The sequence below is a fragment of the Asparagus officinalis genome, chromosome 7 (genome assembly GCF_001876935.1).
Source record: "Asparagus officinalis chromosome 7, Aspof.V1, whole genome shotgun sequence".
Classification (NCBI taxonomy): domain Eukaryota; kingdom Viridiplantae; phylum Streptophyta; class Magnoliopsida; order Asparagales; family Asparagaceae; genus Asparagus; species Asparagus officinalis.
The window spans coordinates 147,386,360-147,409,562 of NC_033800.1; the positions used below are offsets into that span (position 1 = coordinate 147,386,360).

Here is a 23,203-nt window from a genome sequence, read left to right on the forward strand (position 1 = left end):
TCATTCTCAAAATGCAAATCAGGTGGTATTAAGTGATAATGTAGGATTTATATTCTCTTGACTGCTCCTAAGCCTGGTTTACTTTGTGATTAGAGTTACTGTATCAAAGTTTTCTCAGTAATGTTTGTTGAAATTTTCACAATTCCACTGCTTTTAGTGAATTGCAAGTTTATTTAAGGATTAATTTTAGAAACTCCCCTCAACTATGGGGCGCCTCGCAGAACCGCCCTGATCTTTACACTTTTCTTAGCAAAGCCCCTAAAAGTCATTACTTCAAAATGTGAAATAACTTAAATACCATTTTGAGAAAAAGACCATTTCAGTTTTAAAAAACTTCCAAACTAGTAAAAACACACCCAAGCCATTTATGATGCTTCTCATCCTGAGAAAATCCAGGCTAATTTTTTCTGGCTCCGGGGTATCTTAGCCTTTTTAAGTTGTGTGCTTGCCACGTGACACGTTAGACTTAACGGTGTCACTTAGGTGGTGAGTGACAAAAGTTCAGGGTATTTAACTCAAAATTTCAAAGTTGAGGAGGATTATCTACAACATCCAAACTCGAGGTTGGTTTGCTCAACTTAAAGAAGTTGAGGGGAGTTTTTTGATGCACCCCCCTTAGTTTAGGGTTTTCTAAAATTAAACCCTTTAGGCTTTATTTAACTTGTGCAGCTAAGACATAATTGAAAATATTACTTCTCCATTGGATCATTTTTCTTATTTTTATGCTTAACACAAATGTATCATGTATCTTCTTCATAATATTTGTTTTTTAATTCATCTGAAGCAAGCATATTTTCCATGGACTTGCTTCTGCGTGTACGTGTGTGTGTGTTTGTTTCTTAAATACTAACATGTTTCCCTTTTATACTTCTTTTTGTTCGAGTGAAGAAAATTTATGGACGGTGCTGATGAGCATGAAATGAGATTAAAGCGGCAACAGATTTTTGATCATGGCTCACACTTCGAGTCTCCATCAGGTTCAACTGCGATGTATCGTAATCCATATGTGTACAAAGGCCAACCTCCTCCATTTCCAGTCATTCGAGTTCGTGGCCTCCCTTTTGAATGTGTGAAATCTGATATCCTCGACTTCTTTTATGGCCTACAAATCTTGGACATCCTTTTTGTTCACAAAGGTGTCCGGTTCACTGGGGAAGCTTTCTGTGTTCTAGCATATCCATTACAAGTTGATTTTGCAATTCAGAGAAATATGAGGAACATGGGGAGGAGGTACATAGAAGTTTTTAAGAGCACGAGGCAAGAATATTACAGTGCTGTTGCTAATGAAGTTTTAGAAACGACGAGGAGTGGTTCAAGGGCAAAGTCGAATGATGAAAGTTGGAGGCACATGGAGTCTGGTTCATGAAGAGGGTTGCATATTCAGCAGGAAAAGATGATATTACTGGATTTCTTCAAGGACTATCGATTGTCTGAGACAGATGTTCATATTGTTCTCAACTCTGAGGGGAGGGCATCAGGTGAAGCTTTTGTGGAGTTTGCAAATTCTGAGGATTCAAAATCTGCAATGGAGAAGGATAGAATGAAGCTTGGGAGACGATATGTAGAGCTGTTCCCTTCAAATGCGAAGGAGATGAATGATGCGATTTCAGGAGCACAATAAGAGGCATATCAATGTATGGTAAAATTTGTAGAATTTGCTCAAGTTTCTGATATATATGATGATATTTTGCTCCTATTTACCATTTCTGTGCTTAACTTTTCCATTTTATCTATGGGTGGGACCTTTGTTGTATTAAACCTTGAAGTTCATGATTAACTCATTTGAGTGAGGATTTACTTTTGTTGTTTGCACATAATGTTGCAGCCTTGGTCTTTGTATATTGATTTGAGTTCCTACATCTTGAAGTCTTGAACACATTAAAGATAGAGATGGAGAAAAGATTGAAGTTGAGGTATATATTAATAATTGTCATTCGTCTGTTATGGATCTTCATTGCTTCCATTTTCTCCAAAAACTCCATATTTTTAGTACTAATTAGGCGGCCCCGCTCAATAGAGATTTTCATACACGCGTCTCTAGTCTTTTCCATACAAGATGGGACTAAAATAAAAAAAAAAGAAAAATCGCATAAAGTGAAATCAAAAGGAAAGTTCCTCGCTAGCCATTAGCACCCAAGTGTTTGATTCTCATTGGATTCATCCCTAAAAGAGATCCCCATGTCCCCTGAGATAGATGTTTCTCTCTGTATATTTTTGGCCTACATGTTTTATGGAGCCTTTTTATATGGAGAAAAAAATAATAAAAATTTCTTAGGTGCTTTATTTCGACATGCGTTACATCAGAGGACACTACGAGTATCGACTGAGTAAATTAGAGAGGGGGTAATCTACTAGCTTTTGCTTTTTGTTTAAGGTGAAGGTTAAAATTTAGCATTTTGATGGTGATCAACCTCTACTAACCTTTACTAGCTAGGGGAATGAAGTGATGCGTTGAGAATTATTCTTATCCTTGTGAGGATAGGAGCGGATAGATTTAAGCATGACAATGAGACAAGGGGGAATAACTTGATAATCAATAAAGTTCTCTGTGAATTACTTGAACAAGCTCATCATGTTAGCTTAAGATTCTCATCTCCTTTCCTTTTCTTTTTTTCCTTCCTGATTTTGGACAAACCACAACTGATTTTGTCTCTAGCTGTGACAAAGATATCTAGCATTATATTTGCAATCCGCCTTGAAACTTTTACTTGCTTCTCGCTGATGAATGTAGCTTTAGCTTAATTGGTAAAATCTTCTACATTCAATTGGCTCTTTTTCTCCATCCAGATATAGGGGTATAAAAAAAATGATCCATAATATCTTTGCTCCATGACAAAATCTTAATTAGTAGAATTTTTTTTAGCAGCCAACCCTCACTGAGAGTGAGTGCCATCTCCCTCCCCATACTCTTGTCATCATCGCTCATCACTCCTTATTTAAGAAATCAGTTGTGGATACCACACTACTCTCTCTCAATTTGCTTTTATTATCGCTATAACACCATCACCATCATCAGCTCTACAAGTAGGCAAACCTAATGTTTGTGTCACTCTATCCCCAGCGCTACCATGTCGCATAATCATCGACCGCCCCTGGACGAATCCGACGACGAAATCCGAGAAATCCATGCACTGAACTCCCCTCAGCCCTCCTCCTCCGTCCGTGGCCGCAGCCCATCCTTCACCCCGTCCGTCAGAAGCAACAGCAACGAGGCTGACTACTTCTCATCAGTAAGCAGAGAATTCGACGCGCTGGTTGTCGCTGGCTCCGCCATGGAGCCCATCATCGACCCAAACCTGGTCAGGATCAGGGAGGAGGAGGAGGAGACGAATCCGCTGGCGATCGTGCCAGACAGGAACCCGATACCGCCGCCTCAGAGGGAGGCAGGTGGTTCTAGTAATGATAGGGGTAGCGTTGTAGAGGAGGAGGTTTCTGTGCACAGAGTGAAGAAGGAGGAGGTTGAGGCAAAGATTGTCGCTTGGCAGACTGCAGAGATTGCCAAGATTAATAATAAGTTTAAGAGAGAGGATGTAGTTGTTAACGGATGGGAGAGTGAGAAAGTTGACAAGGCAAACGCCCGGCTCAAGAAAGTAGAGGTATGATGCCCATTTGATTAGTTCAACTTTTAGGAGGGAATATTGAAGTTATTAATGTAGATTCAAATTACATCCCTGATCAATTATATGATTCACCACCGACGCAAAATCACAAGATCCTGGCTCCACCACGACATTTAAGATATCATCACGAAGCTATCATGTAGTTTTTGATAGCAAACGGTATTCTTCTGCTAATTTGAAAACTTGCGAGAGTATTGCGTTCGCTAGTTCATCCTTTGGTAGCTAGTTTGTGAAAGTTAATCTTCAATTTTAATCAGAGAATTTGCATTCATGGACTCCTCCCTGTGTCTGTTTCATAGAGGAAGTTGGAGGAGAAGAGGGCGAGGGCGACGGAGAAGATGCAGAATGACGCGGCGAAAGCACGACGGAAGGCAGAGGAGAAGAGGGCGTCGGCGGAGGCGAAGAGGGGGGTGAAGGTGGCCAAGGTGTTGGAGCTCGCCAACCTTTTGAGAGCTGTGGGCAGAGCTCCATCCAGGAGGTCTTTCTTCTTCTAGTTTATTATTATTTTTTCCCACTAATTATATATGACTAAAACTCAATTTGGGGTTTTTATGTTTTCGTGTGGCTTTGTAGAGAGAAAAAAAAAATGATGAGAGATACTAGTGGGAGATGGATGATGTCGTAAACTTTGTATGTCTTGAGACTCAATTTTGTGATCAATGATTTGTGTTCGATGTTCGCTTCAAGAAGTGAATGCGATGTTAATTCGTTTTTCATTTTTAATTGCTTTTTTCGTTGAATGACGATCTCATGGGCTACCGCATAAAAGACTTCGTTGGTAAACATTTAGATTATGTGGAGGATGCATGGAGAGAAATGAAGAAAGGTTCGTGATCCCAAGCGCTCCATTGGTAAACATTTAGGCATTTTTCTTGATTTTCCAACAACAAAATAAGTCCAGCACCAGAGCAAGACGATGACAACAAATTGGTCACAAGAGCGATTAGCAGAAGAAGTACATTTCAGTATTATCAACGTATTCAAAAAAAGCGCGATGATCGTGCAAACTGTCCACTGACCATACAGTAGTGACAGCAAACCATGAACGTACATCGCGATGCTTGTCAACGCTACAAGGTTGCAAGTAATTCCAGGATGGACAAGTCTTTAGAACATATACGATGGTGTATCAAGTATATAGACGCGCGCGAGGAAATTCTGATGCCAACCGTCAGAAGCACAGACACAGAGGAAAACGTCTCCCTCTTTCTCTTAGTTTTCAGCTTGCCGAACCGAAAAGAAAATTCAAAAACTCTCTGCCATTGTGTAGAAACAACATTAGGCACGCTAATCACTCGAAACTCAATACTCTTTTATAATGGCTTTCAGAACAATTTCCAATCTTACAAGAAACAATATCACCAAGACGATCGACCTTCAGCACGTTTTATCTATCTGCTGCATTTTATTAACCATACAACCTCCTTAGCTCACTCCTGTACTTAAAATCCAAAAACAAGCGTTCATTGCTCTCTCAGTTACACATCTCCAGCAATTACTGTTGGGAATTTAACGCCGAAATCCCTAATGCAACGGAAACGCAGAATAGAGAACAGTACACAAGTTTTAACGAGGTTCGGCAACTGCCTACGTCCTCGGGAGCCACACAGATAATTTCTTATTAATCAAACAAGAAATTACAATTTAGGAGCAGATCTCAAAACTGAGATTTCTCAAATAAACACTGTAGCTACAGTGTTAATAATCAAAGGGTATGAACCCTTTCAATTCTCACTTGAGAATAAATACCCCACAATATAAACCCCACTTTAATTCCTCTCTCTCTCTTCTTAATCTCTCTTTTTAATCTCCCCTCAAAATTCCCCTTTGAGAGCTGGAGAAAAATCGAAATCGCTACTGCGATTTGGGGAAAACGCTGCTGCGTTTTAGGGCAGTTCGCCGCCGCCGCCAGAGAGAAAGAATCGGAGGAAAGGGGGGGAAGCTCAGCAGCCGAAACCCTAGGGATGTGGTTTCTTTTATAGGCGGATGAGGAGGAGGAGCTGGCGACAGCCTGTCGCCAGCGTTCGCTTCGACGCCAAACTCGAGCGAACGCAGAGGTCGCTTCGACGCCAGCTTCCAGAGTTCGGACCCCCCCCCCCAAAAACGCAGAGCTCGCCATCCAAACGCAGAGCTCGCCATCGCTCGAACGCAGAGCTGAAAAGGGGGAGGCGAACGCAGAGTTCAGGGGTCCTGTGACGCAGAGTTCGAACCGCCAAAACGCCAAGGTCGGAACGGCGTTCGCCTGGGGGGGTTCTCCTGTCGACTTCGCCTGCGTCATCTCCGAGCTCGTCGGAGCTCCTCGCCGGACGGAGGTGAGTTTGGTCTACACCCAAACTAACAGAAATCACTACCATGAAACTTATCAGGCACCCATACATAACAAGAATGCATGAGGTAAGATAGAGATTTGTAATATGTCTGTAGACATCATCTCGCTTCATTACGGTATCACTATATTTCTATAAATTCCAATTTCTTAATTATGTGGCTCGTTCGTAAATCAGTTCCTTAGCTTCGTTATTGATTATTGGACTTCTACTCTGATGATTCCTGCTAAAATACATCCTTTCTTTTTTGTGTGTTGAATTGTTACTATAGATCAAGCTCTCTTGTGTTACAATTACTATGAGCACCCAAATTTTTTTTTTGGTTGGCGTCATTGACAACCTCCTTAGCTCAAGTGATTGTCGTTGTGTAGGTGATGGCCAGCAAGACAAAGATATACATTGTTCTGGAACTTGTTACGGGTGGAGAACTCTTTGACAAGATTGTAAGATTTTTATCTATCTATTTGCACTTAAATATTTACTATATGCCAGTGTTCATTTACGAGTTTGCTAACTAGTTCTTTGATTGTTGTTCCTTAGGCTAGTCAAGGACGGTTGAAGGAGGATGATGCAAGAAAATATTTTCAGCAGTTAATTAATGCCGTGGATTTTTGTCATAGCAGAGGTGTATTTCACAGGGACTTAAAGGCACGGGAACAGACTCTTTTTGTGCTTTTTGTTATTTTTGGATAATACTTTGTTACAAATTCAACTTGTTTGTGTGTATAACTCTTTTGTATCTCAACAGCCGGAAAACCTACTGTTGGACTCTAGTGGGGTTCTTAAAATCTCGGATTTTGGTTTAAGTGCGTTACCACAGCAAATTCGAGTAAGTCAGATGAATTTGTATATTCAAATACAAATTTATAGATTGCAAGTCAAATTCATTTTTTTACTAATGCTTGCAAATGGCTAATATTTTGATTTGCTTTCATTTAATAAGGGATGTTCGGTGAATTTTCCTCATACTTCTCTTTGATAAATATGGTCATTTTTTAAACCAAAGCCTTAATACTTAGAGGATGGAAAAGAGGCATTTCTGGAGATATAACATTTTAACCTTTTCCTTGCAGGAAGACGGTTTGCTTCACACGACATGTGGGACTCCCAATTATGTCGCTCCTGAGGTACGCTTTAGTGCATCACATAATGTATATTTGTCCTGAATATTAACTACTTTTGTTATTGCCTCACCCAACTTATTTGCTGAGCTCTTCCATTTCATACTTTCCGAGAGTGATCATCAATAAAAGTCACGAAGTAGTGTTTCCCACCAATCGACGCGGTGGTTGTTGGTCCCCAAACATCCGAGTGAATAAGCTCTAGCTTCTGCTTCCTGGGGGGTCTGCTACTTGCCTGAAAGCTAACTCTGTTCTGCTTTCCAAGTATGCATTCTTCACACACATCAATCTCTACTGATTGTAAACCTGGGAGTTTTCTCTTTGTGTGCATAACCTTCATCCCCTTTTCACTCATATGACCGAGTCTCTGGTGCCACAGCTTTGAAGTCTCATTGCCTGCTGCAACTGAGATCGAACAACGTGCACCTGCTGTCATATACAGGGTACCAGTCTTCCTGCCTCTGGCAATCATCATTGCGCCCTTCGAAATCCTCCAGTCATCTCCATGGAAAGTCATCGTGTAGCCTTCACTAGCCAGCTGGCTTACTGAGATTAAGTTCCTCTTCAGGTCGGGAATATACCTGACATCCTTCAGCTCCCATACTGACCCATTCAGCTTAATCTTCACTACACCTTTGCCAATAATGGCACATGCTTGATCGTCACCAAGATATACATTTCCAAGGTTTCCGGGGATATACTTCTCGAGGAATTCTTTCTGAGAAGTAGCATGGAATGATGCTCCCGAGTCCAACACCCAAGACTCCTCCTTGCTCTCCAAAGAGCATATCAGCGCATCATCTCCTCCTGAGGTGGAGGCAACGTTCACATCTGCATTTACCTCCCACTCCTCCCGTGCACTCCTGCACTGATTCTTGTAGTGCCCGGTCTTCCCGCACTTCTAACACTCGATAGCCTTCGAACTGTTGGGATTTTTGGATTTGGATCTCCTATCATCTGATCCATTTCCTCTGGTTGAACTTCTACCTCTTGACTCTGTATGCAATACTGAAGAGGTTGTAGCTTCACTCGACTCTCTCCGTCGGATCTCCTCACTGAGAACCAGATCACGAACGTCGTCAAACTTCAACTTTTTCTTTCCCGACGAGCTACTCACTGCCGTGACTGTAGCGTTCCAACTCTCTGGTAGGGAAGACAAAAGGATCAACGCTCGAACTTCCTCATCAAACTCAATATCAACTGAACTCAATTGGGTCGTGACTGTATTGAGTTCATTGAGATGATGTGCTACCGATGCACCTTCCGCCATTCGCAGATTAAACAACCGCCTCATCAAATGGACTTTATTTGAGGCTGATGGCTTCTCATACATATTTGAGAGTGCTGCCATAAGACCCGCCGTGGTCTTCTCCTTTGCAATGTTAAAAGCAACATTGCGGGTTAACGTCAAACGAATAACCCCGAGGGCTTTTCTGTCCAGAAGATTTCAATCTTCTTCCTTCATACCCTCCGGCTTCTTCCCCGAGAGAGGTTGATACAGATTTTTCTGATACAGATAATCTTCTATCTGTATTTTCCAGAATCCGAAATCTGATCCATCAAACTTCTCTATTCTCACCTTTCCTTCATCTGCGGCCATTGCTCCCACTTGAATCTGACTTGTTCTAGATCGTTTCACGCTCTGATACCAGTTGTTGGGAATTTAACGCCGAAATCCCTAATGCAACGGAAACGCAGAATAGAGAACAGTACACAAGTTTTAACGAGGTTCGGTAACTGCCTACGTCCTCGGGAGCCACACAGATAATTTCTTATTAATCAAACAAGAAATTATAATTTAGGAGCAGATCTCAAAACTGAGATTTCTCAAATAAACACTGTAGCTACAGTGTTAATAATCAAAGGGTATGAACCCTTTCAATTCTCACTTGAGAATAAATACCCCACAATATAAACTCCACTTTAATTCCTCTCTCTCTTCTTAATCTCTCTTTTTAATCTCCCCTCAAAATTCCCCTTTGAGAGCTGGAGAAAAATCGCCTCTGCGATTTAGGGCAGCCGCCGCCTAGAGAAGAAGAAATCGGAGGAAGGGGGGGGGGAAGCTCAGCAACTTCAAAACCCTAGCCTGGGTTTTCTTTTATAGGCGGAGAGGAGAGCTGGCGACAGCCTGTCGCCAGCGGCTAAACCTGACGCAAAGGTCAGGTTCGAACGCAGAGTTCGGACCCCCCCCAAAAACGCAGAGCTCGCCATCCAAACGCAGAGCTCGCCATCGCTCGAACGCAGAGCTGAAAAGGGGGAGGCGAACGCAGAGTTCGGGGGTCCTGTGACGCAGAGTTCGAACCGCCAAAACGCCAAGGTCGGAACGGCGTTCGCCTGGGGGGGTTCTCCTGTCGACTTCGCCTGCGTCATCTCCGAGCTCGTCGGAGCTCCTCGCCGGACGGAGGTGAGTTTGGTCTACACCCAAACTAACAATTACCTCTCCATCGGTTGCGTCATTGCTCATTTCTAATCCTGGGGTTGCACGGGTCAATTTGTTCGCTATGGGATACCTGCATGTACCATGGAAATTGGAACAGACAATCAGATGTAGGGGTGGTAAACTGAGCTCTTTTTTTTTTGTTTTTTTTTTGGGGGTGGGGTGGACTTTATATCAGCATTCATTTTCTCATACATTGATGGTCTTCGTTGTTGTCCTCCTAACCACCACCTTCTCTCCCCCTCTTTCCCCTCCCTGCACCGCTTCATCCAATTTGACTCAATAGAATGGATTACAGAATGAAAAGCTGAACCCTGAAGCAATGCTTTTTACTCTATATATATATTTGTAGAGAATATGTTCACAGCTTAAACCATATTAAAAAAAATATTGACTGTTAAAACAAACCGCAGAACATAATGTATAACCTGCTATGATGCCAGATTGGTGTGTTCTTGATTTCACAAGAAGATATAAATCCAGTACCAGAGCAACGCGAACAGATCAAACTGATCATAAAGCAATCAACGGATAGGGCTGTCCATCCGGGCCGGGCCGGCCCGGGCCGAGCCCGTGCCTGAGCGGGTCGGGCTCCGGGCCGGCCCCTTTTTTTTTATTTTTTAATCTCTTTAAATTTTTAATTATACATAAAAAAATTATACAAAATTTTAATAAAAAACAATAATATTATTAATCACTTGAAATTACATAAATTACAAATGCAAAAAATTATTAAAATAAAAAATGATAAAAATAATTTTTTATTAATAGTTAATAAATTATTTACAGTATAAATTTATTTCGGAATTCGTCGCATCACAATAGATGAGTACATCCCAACTAGGTTGACACTTACTTACCTATATCACTATCATTTGTAACTGTTTCCAAAATACTTCATTACAAATTTTCAGCTAAGAAATAAAAATTACAATTTGATGAATATTGTTTAAACTTTATATCTATCTGCTAGTCCAAACTCTTCAAATTTATCTTCAATTCTAGCCAACTGATCGATGTCTTGCGTTCTCTTCTCGTACCTCCACCAATCTTGTAAGCACATCATTGTCTGTACATTATACGGATCTAACGATGTTCTATGGTCGTCGATCAAACGTCCTGTTACGCTAAAGGTAGATTCCGAAGCTACCGTCAAAACCTGCGCTATTAGTAAGTCACGAACCATGATAGAAAGTATAGGATATGAAACTGATTCATATACTCTCCACCATTGCAAAATATCTAAATTATTATTTTGACATTTAACTAAAGAAGCAGATAAATATTCATCTATTTCAGAAACCTCTAATGATGATCCAAGTGCAGATCCACCAGTTAACTCAGCAACCATTGCATACCTATCAAAACTTATACTTTTACCTCGACTTGAGCTCGAAGAAGCCGAAGCTATAGACTGCTGTGCAGCTACACCATATTTAGTTGCATACTCATCACATAAGGTTTGAAAATAATTTCTAATAGCATTATTATGAGAAGTAGCAGTAAGAGTGGATCCATCATCAAAGTTTATAACTTGATTACCATACAATGAATTTAACAAATTTCGAATGCCAATATCCTTCAAACACGGATCGATAAGAACCCCCAAACCAAAAATTATAGGAATAAGCCTAAAATACTTATTAGATTTGCTTTTCATTTGAAAAATTATATCTCCAAAAGTTTCATCCATACGATATTTACCATATTTTTTGAATATTTAAAATTTGTAAAGCAGCTAAAGTAATGGTTGGATATAACAACCAGATAATAACATTGTAGCATCATAAAAAACTTGTAACATCTCTTTTAAATTACTTATAATTGTCCATTCATCTTCAGTTATTCCATAGGTGTTACCAGAGCAAGAACTAAAAGAATAATAAGCAATAAAATCATTTATAATTTCTTTATATTCTATTGCTACACTTAACATTGCATAAGTGGAATTCCACCTATGGTCAACATCTTTTGGAATTAGTCTGAGCTTTACATTTTTTCTTTTACAGAATTTTTTTCATCTTTTAATTCTTTGTTCAGAAGCATTATGCATATAAGTTATCGTCCTAACATTTTCTATCATGTGTTTAATTTCAGTAAATGCACTTTGTACAATTAAATTTAAAATATGATAGATACATCTAATATGAAAAAGATTACCATGACATGGCAATGATAGAGATATTTTGATAAAATCAACAGCTACATTATTAGTACTTGCATTATATAGTGAAAGATAAAATATTCTTTCTGAAATTTTTACTTTCATAAGTTCTTCAATTATTAAATTTGTAACATTAATATCAGTATGTGACTCTTCAGTTATTAAATTTGCGACATCATCCACAATTGCAAAATTAGTTCCTCATATCTTAGTATTTACCTATTAGCCCCTCAAGCCTATAGTTCTATTACAATTTCGTCCCTAGTTTAAATTTTTAATATTTTCTCTAACCATGCATCAGGTTCGCCCTTAATGAAACGTCGGCAATTACCTACATATGCCATCTGGTATAGGGTTTAGATGGAATCTTACCATGGAAAGATCTATGAAATGGTTTCGGAGGTCACATTGACCTGTTGCAGTAGAAGTTTTTGGGTGCAGATTTCAAGATAAGCGGGTTGTAAATTTAAACTCGCTAAGAAAAGGTTGGTGCGTTTAAATGAAGGTGGTAAACCCTCTCATTTTGTTAAATATGACGGAACATTTATGTTCCCCCCAATGTTCACATATTTAAATTTCAAGGACGTGGAAAAAGGCATATAGATTTGAGAGTGTAATAAGCAAATAATGAGATTTGAGGGACTAGTTTATAATTATGGATAGTTAAACAAACTCTATGAGTTGAGGACCCAGTTTTACAAAATGGTTAATTTTACAAAAAGCCCTTATACTTTGGGGGGTTTTCACATAAACCCCTAGAATTTTTCTCACCGAGCTCCTGCTTATAATTTACAAAGAAATAAGATTTCCTTCAGAGAAACGTACACCCCCTCATAAATCCTACCAGGTTATCAGCCCTTGTGAAAATCGCTGTTTGTTTGATATTTACTCTATTAGAAGGGTCTTTTTGATAAAATCTTAAATTTAAAAGGAGATTTTCTGATAACCGGGGCTGTTTGGTTATTTCCTAAAAAACCAAAAAATAGAAATGCAAACCAAGAAAACTCAAAAAGTACAATTTCACACATTTCCATCCTTAAAACTCACCCACAACATCTAATAAAATATTATTTTTATCCAACAACTCATCAATCACATCTAATAAAATATTATTTTCATCTAACAACTCATCCATCACATCCACCACATCTAATAAAAAATTATTTTCATCCACAACATCACTCAACTCATCTCATCTCATATTTAAAAATTACTCACATCATCCAATAAGATTGTGGCAACTCATCTCATCTCATTAACATTCCATTTCTTTGTTTTCCTCCCAAAAAGCTAGGAAAACAATTTCCTTAAGTGTGTGTCACATCATCCAATAATATAATGATAACTCATCTCATATCATATATTTTCTTATTTTTAAGAAATAACCAAGCAAAAGAAAACAACCTATTACAAGAAATAGGTTTCTTATAATTTATTTCATTATTTTTTTCGCCAACCAAATACCATCAAAACAAGTTTTCTTAAAAAAATCACTCACATCATCCTATAATAAGATGACAACTCATCCTCATTTCTTTGATTTCCTTCTTTTTTTTAGCAAACCAAACACTCCCAAACCAATTCTTTAGTTTAATAGTTTTCCATTTCTTTGATTTTCAATTTTTTTTAGGCAAACAAACAGGGCCAAATTAAATTAAGGAGGTCGTGAAAATGAGGGGTGCGTCATCTTCCAATCGCCCAATGTTCGAGGGGTTTTTCCGATGTTTCCCGCCATCTCCCAAACCAACGCCCGCTCCCTGGTCCGACTCCTCAAATCCCTCGCCAACTGCGGCGACCCATCTCCGACCATCTCCGCCGCCACCCAAATCCATGCCCACGTCATCAAATCCGGCCACGACTCCAACCCCTTCGTCTCCACCGCCCTCTTCACTCTCTACGCTGTCGCCTGTTCGATGAAATTCCTCAACAAAATCTCGTCTCGATCACCGCCATGGCTCGTGCTTACTCCACCTCCAACCAACCCTCTGAGTCTCTCCGCCTCATTCAGTCTGCAGTATACTCTGGCTTCGCCCTCGATTCAGTCGCTCTCGCCATCACATTTTCCGCCTGCCGCAAGCTTGGGAGATTGAGTACAGCTATGGAGGTTCATGGGTTTGTTATTAAAGGAGGATATGAGATTGACCCATTTGTAAGTACTGAACTGATTGGAGTTTACGGGGATAATGGTGAATTATCGCTTGCCCGCAGGCTGTTCAACGAAATTCCTGTTAGAAATGTTGTTGTTTGGAATGCGATTGTTCAGCAGTACATTAAACATGGTTTTCTCGAAAAGGCGGAGGAATTGTTTGGAGATATGATGGATAGGGATGTGGTTTCTTGGAATACCATGATTTCGGGGTTTTGTCGAGCTGGGTTGTATGCAAAGGCCGTAGCTCTGTTTCATGAGATCAAGTTATCGAAAATGAAGCCTAATGAAGTTACGATGCGTATAGTTCTTTCAGCTTGTTCTGAGTTGGGTGCTTTGGATACGGGCATATGGGTCCATGTGTATATCGAGAGGAATGGCATGAATTTGAATGGGAATTTAGATCATTGCCTTGTTGACATGTACTCTAAGTGTGGGAGCATTGAGAAAGCTCTCCAAGTATTCGAGAAGATCCCGTTAAGGAGAGATTTGTACTCCTGGACCTCAATCATATGTGGACTTGCGATGCATGGGCGTGCTAATGATGCTCTTGGAAAGTTTTCACAAATGCAAGAAATGGGTATTCGTCCCGATGAAGTTACCTTGGTTGGAGTCCTTGGTGCTTGTGCTCATGGTGGTCTATTTGATCAAGGGTACCATTATTTTCGCTCTATGAAAGATTTATATGGCATTTCACCAAAAATCGAACACTATGGATGTATGGTTGATCTTCTAGGCCGAGTGGGTCTTTTAAAAGAGGCATGCTTGGTTATTAAAGAGATGCCTATGAAGCCAAATGGCGTGGTTTGGGGATCGTTACTAAATGGGTGCAAGGTTCATAATAATTCAACAATTGGGGAGATTGCGGCTGCAAAATTGGTGGAATTGGATCCAAGGGATCATTGGGCTAGGGTTATGATGTCCAATCTGTATGCTGATGATTGCAACTGGAGTGGGGTGATTAGAATGAGGAAGGAGATGAGAGGGGTAGGATTGAAGAAGACTCCTGGTTGTAGTTCGATTGAAGTGAACGGTGAGGTTCATGAGTTTGTTGCGGGGGGTACCCTGCATCAAAAATATGCTAATATACGAAATATGTTAGGGATTTTTGAGGTGCATGTCTTTCCGAGTAGGAAGTCATTCAGTATGAAGTATTAATGATGACTGTCATAGATGGAGCTAAGTTTTTGACTAAAAAACCGAGAAAGGGAATTAACTAATGGAAGCTAATGCTGTATAATTCAAACTATCAAGAATGATTGAAGCTAATAATGCAGAACTTATCAAACTCTGAAGGTTGTGAGAATGCTCGGAGAAAGGAGCATACTGCTGGAAGTAGATTGCTATCGGCATTCTCTTGGATGAATTACATTGTCTAAGGGTTACGAATTCAATTTCAGGCAAATTAGTGAAAAGAGCAATTTGCTTACTGACTATGAGTAGCAAGGAAATGAAGTCTTCTTTTGCTGGTGAGAATCTTAAGCAAGATTTCAAAGAGCTGCTTACGACAGGCTGAGAGGAAAGGAGTCTTTTGTACATAGAATACTGTTGGTACGCTTCTAATTTGATCCTTAGAAATTCATAAATCTTTGTTTCTTTATTTCAATAAAACGTCATAACTATTCCTCTACCACCAAATCACTATAAATAACAACAAAAATCTTGAAGAAAGGAGCCAACCCTATACGATTCACAAACCCACAACAATCAAGTTCATCTTTTAACCGAGTGATGGAGCTGGCCAGGAGAGGTTCCCGATGAAGTATATGGTAGCGAGGCTCGTCGAAAGCCGGGAGGATGAAGAAGGGGTTCACGTGTGTGCAGATGGAATTTAGATTTTGAGCAATGTGGGATTGAAATGAGTTTTGATATGAAAAAGGAATTCCACAATTTTATTAGAATATAAGTATGAATTTTAGAAGAAAAAATTATTAGAATGGCATCCTATTTACTAATTTGAGTTACTTCTTCATAACTTCTTATCAATTACCCATTAAGCCCCACTATCCATCAACTCAATCAATATCACTAAATTTTCACTAATTATCTACAACATCTTAATAACTAACTCTTCTATCTATGAAAACAACAAAAATTTCGCAATAAAAGATCAACAAAAATGACTGTGTGCAACGCACGTAACCTATATTATTTTCAATAAAAGAAAGACAAAGCTTGCAGGTTCTGAATATTGTCAAGACCTGATTTACGAATTTTCTGAAAGCAAGCAAAGTATTTACAACTGATCTAACTGCATAAACTCATGAGAATTCTTAATATTGACTCTGGAGGTAACCAGTTTGGTTATAATGTTATTTAATGCAAAAGGTAATTACTTCCCTTATACTTCTAGTATGAGCCTCTGATCATAAAACTAGAGTGACATTTAAAAAGAAAATTGCATTTATTTTCTTTGTATTCCAGCTTAGTTAGTTTCTACATGCTAATGTAGCTAAAGGTATTTCTTTTTCCAACAAACATATTAGGAACCTGTTTATATGACACACAGAAATTTAGTCATTGGATTCTTTCCAAATTGATCAGTATCAATATTTCATGCTGTGTTACTCTATGAAGTTCTTTTTGTTTTTTTATCTGGAATCCCAAATTTATGGTTTATATTGCAGATCATATTTAGGTGTTATTGTTAATATTGCAATTTTTATTTTGGTTGCTGCTATCATGTAGTGGTTAGAACATAAAATTTTTACGATAAGTCTCCCCATAATTAACTTTGAAGTTTTGGTGCAGTGAAAGAGATTCTTGACATGGTTTTGAAGCAATCCATGTTCAAATCTAAACGACCACACATTTGAGGGGGAAAAATTAAAGCGCATAATAAAGAAGAAAGCTTTTCCAAGGTGAGACTTGAACCAAAAAACTAAGAGATTGCAAAATTTGGATTCATTCCTTGGATTTTTTTAATAGCTAGGGTATGACACTAATGTTATCAGAAGCAGGCAAGACAAAATTAGAAAGTCTTCATACATCTTTTCTTCCTGAGGAATTTTAGCATCAGATTCCTGCGAGTTCAGGCATTCATCATTTCTTCAGGGAGAAAATTTCATGACAAAATCCAAGCAAAGATAGGAATATCAACATCAAAAAAAAAAAAAAAATCAAGATCCCAGTAGGAACCTGAGCAAAATACAACAGATAAGTAGTCCTCACTGAAAATTCATCATCAAATTTGCAAGGCAATTATAACAACCACAACACACTTGCTAAAAAACTAGAGTGACATGGAAAATTTTATTTTATTTGTATTCCGGTTTAGTTAATTATACCGAAGTTTAGTCATCGGGTTTTTTTCTTTCTAGAAACCACATTCAAAATAGAGTAATTATACGGAAACCACCTTTCATTTTTAATTTATACATAAACCACCTTTAAAGTTAGTTTTTGTTGCAATCAAACACTTCCTTGTTAAATTTTTTTACTGAAAATCCAAAATGCCGTTAAAAAACTCACATTCAAAGCATAAGACTAATTTTTTTAGTGTTTAAGTCTTGCTAGGATACAACTCACGTGACTTGAAATTTAATTTCCTAAGCATATTTTTGGATTTTTAATTAAAATTTTACTGTGAGGTCATTAATTGCAACAAAATTTAACTTCCAATGTGGTTTACATATAAATTAAAAATAAAAGGTGGCTTCCGTATAATTACCCTATTTTTAAGGTGGTTCATAGGAGAAAACCCTTTAGTCATTGGATTCTTTCCAAATTGACCAGTATTCTAAACCTTCCACTATATCATGTTGTGTTACTCCATGAAGTTCTTTTTGTTTCTTTTTAATCTAGAATCCCAAATTTATAGTTTATATTGCAGATAATATTTAGGGGTTGTTCTTAATATTGTAATTTCTATTTCGGTTGCTGCTATCATCTAGTGGTCAAAATATTAAATTTTAACACTAGGTCTTGCCATAACTTTGATGTTTTGGTGCAATGAAAGAGATCCTTAACACAATTTTTGGAGCAATCCACGTTCAAATCTAAAGGACCACACATTTGGGGCCAAAAGCTATAGTTATTAGTTATTAAGTCTTCCTACTTTTTTGTCTTCATGGGGAAGTTTAGCATCAGATTCGTGCAAGTTAAGGCATTCAACATTTCTTTAGGGAGAATATTCCAAATCAAAATCCAAGCAAAGATAAGAATACCAACATCAAATTTATCAAATTAAAAAAAAAATCAAAATCCCATTAGGAAGCTGAGCAAAATACAACAGTCCTCAGAGAGAATCTTATCATCAAATTTGCAAGGCAAGGCAATAATTACACACAACAACACACTTTTAATACAAGTAGCACATGATTAATATTTAGCCAGAAATCAAGCAAAGCTTATCAGATTTCATCACCAAATGCATAAAACTGACGGATCACAGCAGCACTCATCGACGAGGAAGCAACAGCAGAGCGCAGCAAGACTGCAAGCAAAAAAAAAAAACGTACCCAAAAAAAATCAGTTTAAATGGGGGAAAAAAATTAATTATGATAATTGAATTAAATATTATTAGATACTAAGAAAAATATTAATCTTACCATCCTTCAAGGAAACCAGTATCTCTCCTTGGAGGCGGAGCTGCTGCATACTGAGGATACTGAGGTGGTGCCATCACCGGTGGTCCTTGGTAGTAACCTTAAGATTCAGCAAAAAATAATGAAAAAATATGCACAAAAAGTTTACAAAACGAAATGGTAAATTTCACAAAACTCTCCTAAACTTTGAAAATTAGAGAAACCCTCTAAACTAAACTTTGAAGAGTTCCACAAAACCCCCCCAGAACCTGCGAAAAGTTAAAATAACCTACTCTCTCAGTAAAACTATAAAAAAGAACCCTCACTAAAAATCCCCCTCCAAAGTTCAGGTGGAACTTTTAGACCGTTCATGGCGGGTTCGTGTAACCGGCAAAGTTAAGGGGTGTTTTTTGTGAAATTTATCCCAAAAAAAACAAAATTTGAAATGAATATAAACTTACCTTGAGCAGGGTAAGGGTAGGCGTACTTGGGATCACTCATCTCAGAACCAAAAAGGCTTGTCTTGGAGTTGAACCAGAGAGACGAGAAAAAGACAGCAGGATTATAATTAAGAATAATATTGATGAAGATATATGACTATATATATATAGAGGAAGAGAGCGGAGAATGGAGCGGACACGGAAACGAGACGAGTTAAGAAAAAGGATGAAAGAATGGAGGAGGAGAGGCCAAGTTTGATAAAAATACGCGCTTTAAGACTTTGGGCGCCTCCTCAGCTCGATCGTTGGTGGAATTTATTCGACGTGATGAACTTTCGTTGAGTGCTAGCTAGGAAAAGAAATATGCGGATCGTTTTATATATGATTTGATTGCTTGTGGGGTTCACAATTTGTTTCATGATGAAGTAACATGTCACATTTATACTGGAGAGGGTAGAAAAGTGTTAAGAAAGGCTCTAATTAATGCTCTTTATAATTTGCACAAAAATAACGTCAGTATGAGTCTAGGACTTGACTCATTGTCGAGTAATGAGAAAGCCTTGTGTCATTGTTGAAGTTATTTAGGGAAAATTTGCAAAATAGTCCGTTTTTGCTAATTATTTAGCAAAATAGACCGTTTTGCTAAATAATTAGTAAAATAGGCCTCTTTTGAAAAAAAGTGGTCGATTTTGAAAAACAAGACTCAAAAAACATACGGGACTACTAGTCCCGTATGTTTAGAGCCAACTTAATCACTGATTAGTGACTCAGAAAACATACGGGACTAGTAGTCCCGTATGTTTTCTGAGTTCTTCTCAATGTTTTGTAAAATTTTTTGAGTTCACTAATTCGTGATTAAGACATACGGGACTACTAGTCCCGTATGTTTTCTAAGCTGTTTTGCAAAATAGACCTCTTTTTGGCATGTTGGCCAAAAAATGTCTATTTTGCTAATTATTTAGCAAAACGGTCTATTTTGCTAAATAATTAGCAAAAACGGACTATTTTGCTAAATAATTATATGAGTATAGTTTCACATTCGACATGCTAAAAAAGAGTTACGAGCTTAAAAGATGAGTTGAGAGTAAGGCTTGGTAGTTATAGTTTTTGAGTTAAAATTAGTTATCTATAAAAGTTAGTTTTTCGTAAAGATGAGTTTAAAATAGATGCTACTAATATGTAAGTATAGTTCCAAACTGAATATGCTAATAAAAAGAGATGAGTTTAAAATAGGATTTGAGACCAATACCTAAATAGCTATAGTTTTTGAGTTAAAATTATTTCCTAATTTCCGTTTAAAACTTATCTTGCTCAAAATAGCTAGTACTAAATTCAATTCACTTATTAGTTTTTCCATATGGATTTTTAATGCTTTTTTTTTATGTTAGATAATATCAAACGTGTGACTTAATTCGATTAAAATCACCTCAGGCTGTTTGGTTTGCATGAAAAACACCTAGAAACGGGTTTCCATGTTTTGACATGATCAGAATGGAAAAAAATATATAGCTCAATAAAATGGATTTAGGTCTAAAATGGAAACAGTGAAACCCAATTAAGAGATTTAGGTCTAAAATGGATTGGAAGCCTATTATTTTGCATTAAAATAATAAGAACATCTGGGCACATTGTGACGAGTGGCTTTAAAGAGGGGTTCTTTTTTTTATCCAACCAAACAATAGATTGCGATGAAAGTTATTTTCCATCCTTTGTCTTAAGGCGAAACAAACATAAAAATTACTGTTACTGTTATGGATGGATATTGATCTCCAACAGTTTTAGAAAACCAACCAAACAGCGCTTGATGTGACAACTAAATAAATAAATATATAAAGTCTAAATGGATGAAGTCCTGACCACGTTGGACTTGGACGCATGCCTTCTAGAGAATGGTTAATGATGTCGTCAAATCTTGCATCTTGTTTTCAGTCATCTGCAACCTATTATTTAAATGAAAAATGCATCAGGAATCTCAAACTAGGGGATCTGAGTGGGACAGGTGAGGTGTCGCTTCCTTATCTCGTGATGCACTATTCATAAACAGTGCATCACGGGATAGGGAGGTGACACCTCACATGTCCCACTCAGGGTCGTTTATTTTAAGATAGGTAAAGTTCCATGGGAATGTTAGTCAATTGAGACATTTTCATGCAAAATAGGATAATTGTTAAATTAGAATAATTTTTCACTGGTGGGATATTTTAGTGGGATAAATAGGAATAATTTTGTGAAGCGGAATATTTTGATAAAATAACATGGGATAAATTTTTATAATCATGAAATATATATTTATGTATTTTGAAGATATAAATACTATTTATGTATTTTAAACTTACTATTACTGATTGATAATTACTTGCAAGAATGTTCTTTACTATTAAATAGGGAACCCTGAGTGGGACATATGATGCGTCGTCTCCATGTCCCGTGATGCACTGTTTATGCACCTCCCTGTCCCGTGATGCACTGTTTATGAACAGTGCATCACGGGACAGGGAGACGACATCTCACATGTCCCACTCAGAATCTCTTATTTTTGGGGTCCCTGTAGCAACACTCTATTTAAATATATTGAAGGTTTATTGAGCGAAGTTACCAAGTACTTTTAGCTAAACACATTCTCTGTTGGGGAAAGGTAAGGTTAAAAACCTCGCAATCTTTATTAGTCATGGAAAATTTCGAACCGGAAGAATTTATGATGATGGGATTGAATTTCATGGAGATTAATTAATCAGAATCTTCTTGACAAGGAGTCCGGATTTTGCTCGAGAAATCTAGCCGCTTTGTGATGCCATATGGGCCCCCATGTCTCTGTCTATAATCCACTTTGCCCGTCACTTTGAAGAAAAAATTGCCCCAACGCACGAGACATGTAAACGTGAGTAAAATTTGTAGATAGGTAAAGTTCCCCAAGGGGGTGTTAGTCAATTGGGACATTTTCATGCAAAATGGGATAATTGTTAAAGTGGAATAATATTTTGCTAGTGGGATATTTTAGTGGGATAACTAGGAACAATTTTGTGAAGCGGGATATTTTGATAAAATAACGTGGGATAAATTTTTATAATCATGAAGTATATATTTATGCATTTTGAAGATATAAATACCGTTTATGTATTTTAAACTTACTATTACTGATTGATAATTACTTGCAAGAATGTTCTTTACTATTAAATAGGGAACCCTGAGTGGGACATATGATGCGTCGTCTCCATGTCCCGTGATGCACTGTTTATGCACCTCCCTGTCCCGTGATGCACTGTTTATGAACAGTGCATCACGGGACAGGGAGACGACATCTCACATGTCCCACTCAGAATCTCTTATTTTTGGGGTCCCTGTAGCAACACTCTATTTAAATATATTGAAGGTTTATTGAGCGAAGTTACCAAGTACTTTTAGCTAAACACATTCTCTGTTGGGGAAAGGTAAGGTTAAAAACCTCGCAATCTTTATTAGTCATGGAAAATTTCGAACCGGAAGAATTTATGATGATGGGATTGAATTTCATGGAGATTAATTAATCAGAATCTTCTTGACAAGGAGTCCGGATTTTGCTCGAGAAATCTAGCCGCTTTGTGATGCCATATGGGCCCCCATGTCTCTGTCTATAATCCACTTTGCCCGTCACTTTGAAGAAAAAATTGCCCCAACGCACGAGACATGTAAACGTGAGTAAAATTTGTAGATAGGTAAAGTTCCCCAAGGGGGTGTTAGTCAATTGGGACATTTTCATGCAAAATGGGATAATTGTTAAAGTGGAATAATATTTTGCTAGTGGGATATTTTAGTGGGATAACTAGGAACAATTTTGTGAAGCGGGATATTTTGATAAAATAACGTGGGATTAATTTTTATAATCATGAAATATATATTTATGCATTTTGAAGATATAAATACCGTTTATGTATTTTAAACTTACTATTACTGATTGATAATTACTTGCAAGAATGTTCTTTACTATTAAATAATTTTTGGTTAGACTATAAGATATTAACAATTATTATTATAATGATGGTCTAATGATGATGATAACCATAATAGGAAAGAAGTAAATAAAAAAAAGAAATATAAAAAATAAAAAATAACAAAATAAATACGAGTTCTAGTTTTTTACCACCTATTTCCAAGCTAAAACTTGGAATAATTTGAGAGACTAGAACTCTAATTTTTGTATAGAAAAATAAAAAAAAGTGGGATAATTTAGTACCATTATCCCAATTCTAGTTTTGTTAGAGTTCTACTTGACTAACACTGTAAAATTTTGTTCTAATTTTAGTTCTATCTGACTAACACCTTAAAAATTTATCCCACAGATTATCTCAGTTCCAATTTTAAGTTCTAAGTGACTAACCTCCCCCTCCCCTGAGAGAGAAAAAAACTCAAATTTTAGGAGAGTCGATTTAGTTTGGATAGTTTTTT

The 23,203-nt window shown here is 37.7% G+C and overlaps 4 protein-coding genes and 1 long non-coding RNA gene across 5 annotated transcripts in view; 4 read left to right on the forward strand and 1 right to left on the reverse strand.

The window, feature by feature from the left end:
* The window catches only part of LOC109850170 (G-rich sequence factor 1), a 2,180-nt gene extending 368 nt beyond the window's left edge, over nt 1-1,812 (forward strand). The window contains 1 exon segment of the mRNA XM_020420117.1: nt 889-1,812. Within this exon segment, the coding sequence (XP_020275706.1) occupies nt 889-1,621 (733 nt within the window). The 3' untranslated portion in view covers nt 1,622-1,812.
* Nucleotides 2,326-4,329, forward strand: LOC109851072 (remorin 4.1-like). Its single transcript, XM_020421180.1, has 2 exons — nt 2,326-3,596; nt 3,920-4,329. Exons 1-2 carry the CDS (start codon nt 3,069-3,071, stop codon nt 4,112-4,114), a joined length of 723 nt encoding a protein of 240 aa, XP_020276769.1. The 5' UTR covers nt 2,326-3,068; the 3' UTR covers nt 4,115-4,329.
* Nucleotides 5,957-7,618, forward strand: LOC109847948 (CBL-interacting protein kinase 23-like). The gene is made up of 6 exons (XM_020417177.1): nt 5,957-6,014; nt 6,319-6,390; nt 6,488-6,595; nt 6,696-6,776; nt 7,021-7,074; nt 7,511-7,618. The coding sequence occupies exons 1-6, from the start codon at nt 5,973-5,975 to the stop codon at nt 7,616-7,618; spliced, it is 465 nt and encodes a 154-aa protein (XP_020272766.1). The 5' UTR covers nt 5,957-5,972.
* Nucleotides 11,982-16,642, forward strand: LOC109847949 (pentatricopeptide repeat-containing protein At2g22410, mitochondrial-like). The gene is made up of 3 exons (XM_020417178.1): nt 11,982-12,016; nt 13,380-15,366; nt 16,567-16,642. Exons 1-2 carry the CDS (start codon nt 11,982-11,984, stop codon nt 14,971-14,973), a joined length of 1,629 nt encoding a protein of 542 aa, XP_020272767.1. The 3' UTR covers nt 14,974-15,366; nt 16,567-16,642.
* Nucleotides 17,998-19,058, reverse strand: LOC109849724. Its single transcript, XR_002249216.1, has 3 exons — nt 18,803-19,058; nt 18,366-18,462; nt 17,998-18,250 (listed from the first exon to the last, which is right to left on the reverse strand). It is a non-coding gene; the product is annotated as an uncharacterized LOC109849724 (long non-coding RNA).

What these genes read in the sequence shown, in the direction of transcription:
- LOC109851072 (XM_020421180.1), top strand. Translation starts at nt 3,069, where the DNA reads ATGTCGCATAATCATCGACCGCCCCTGGACGAATCCGACGACGAAATC. An exon ending in CCCGGCTCAAGAAAGTAGAG is followed by an intron (nt 3,597 to 3,919) that starts GTATGATGCCCA and finishes TCTGTTTCATAG; the next exon opens with AGGAAGTTGGAGGAGAAGAG.
- LOC109847948 (XM_020417177.1), top strand. Translation starts at nt 5,973, where the DNA reads ATGAAACTTATCAGGCACCCATACATAACAAGAATGCATGAG. An exon ending in ACATAACAAGAATGCATGAG is followed by an intron (nt 6,015 to 6,318) that starts GTAAGATAGAGA and finishes GTCGTTGTGTAG; the next exon opens with GTGATGGCCAGCAAGACAAA. An exon ending in GAGAACTCTTTGACAAGATT is followed by an intron (nt 6,391 to 6,487) that starts GTAAGATTTTTA and finishes GTTGTTCCTTAG; the next exon opens with GCTAGTCAAGGACGGTTGAA.
- LOC109847949 (XM_020417178.1), top strand. Translation starts at nt 11,982, where the DNA reads ATGAAACGTCGGCAATTACCTACATATGCCATCTG. An exon ending in TTACCTACATATGCCATCTG is followed by an intron (nt 12,017 to 13,379) that starts GTATAGGGTTTA and finishes CCAATGTTCGAG; the next exon opens with GGGTTTTTCCGATGTTTCCC.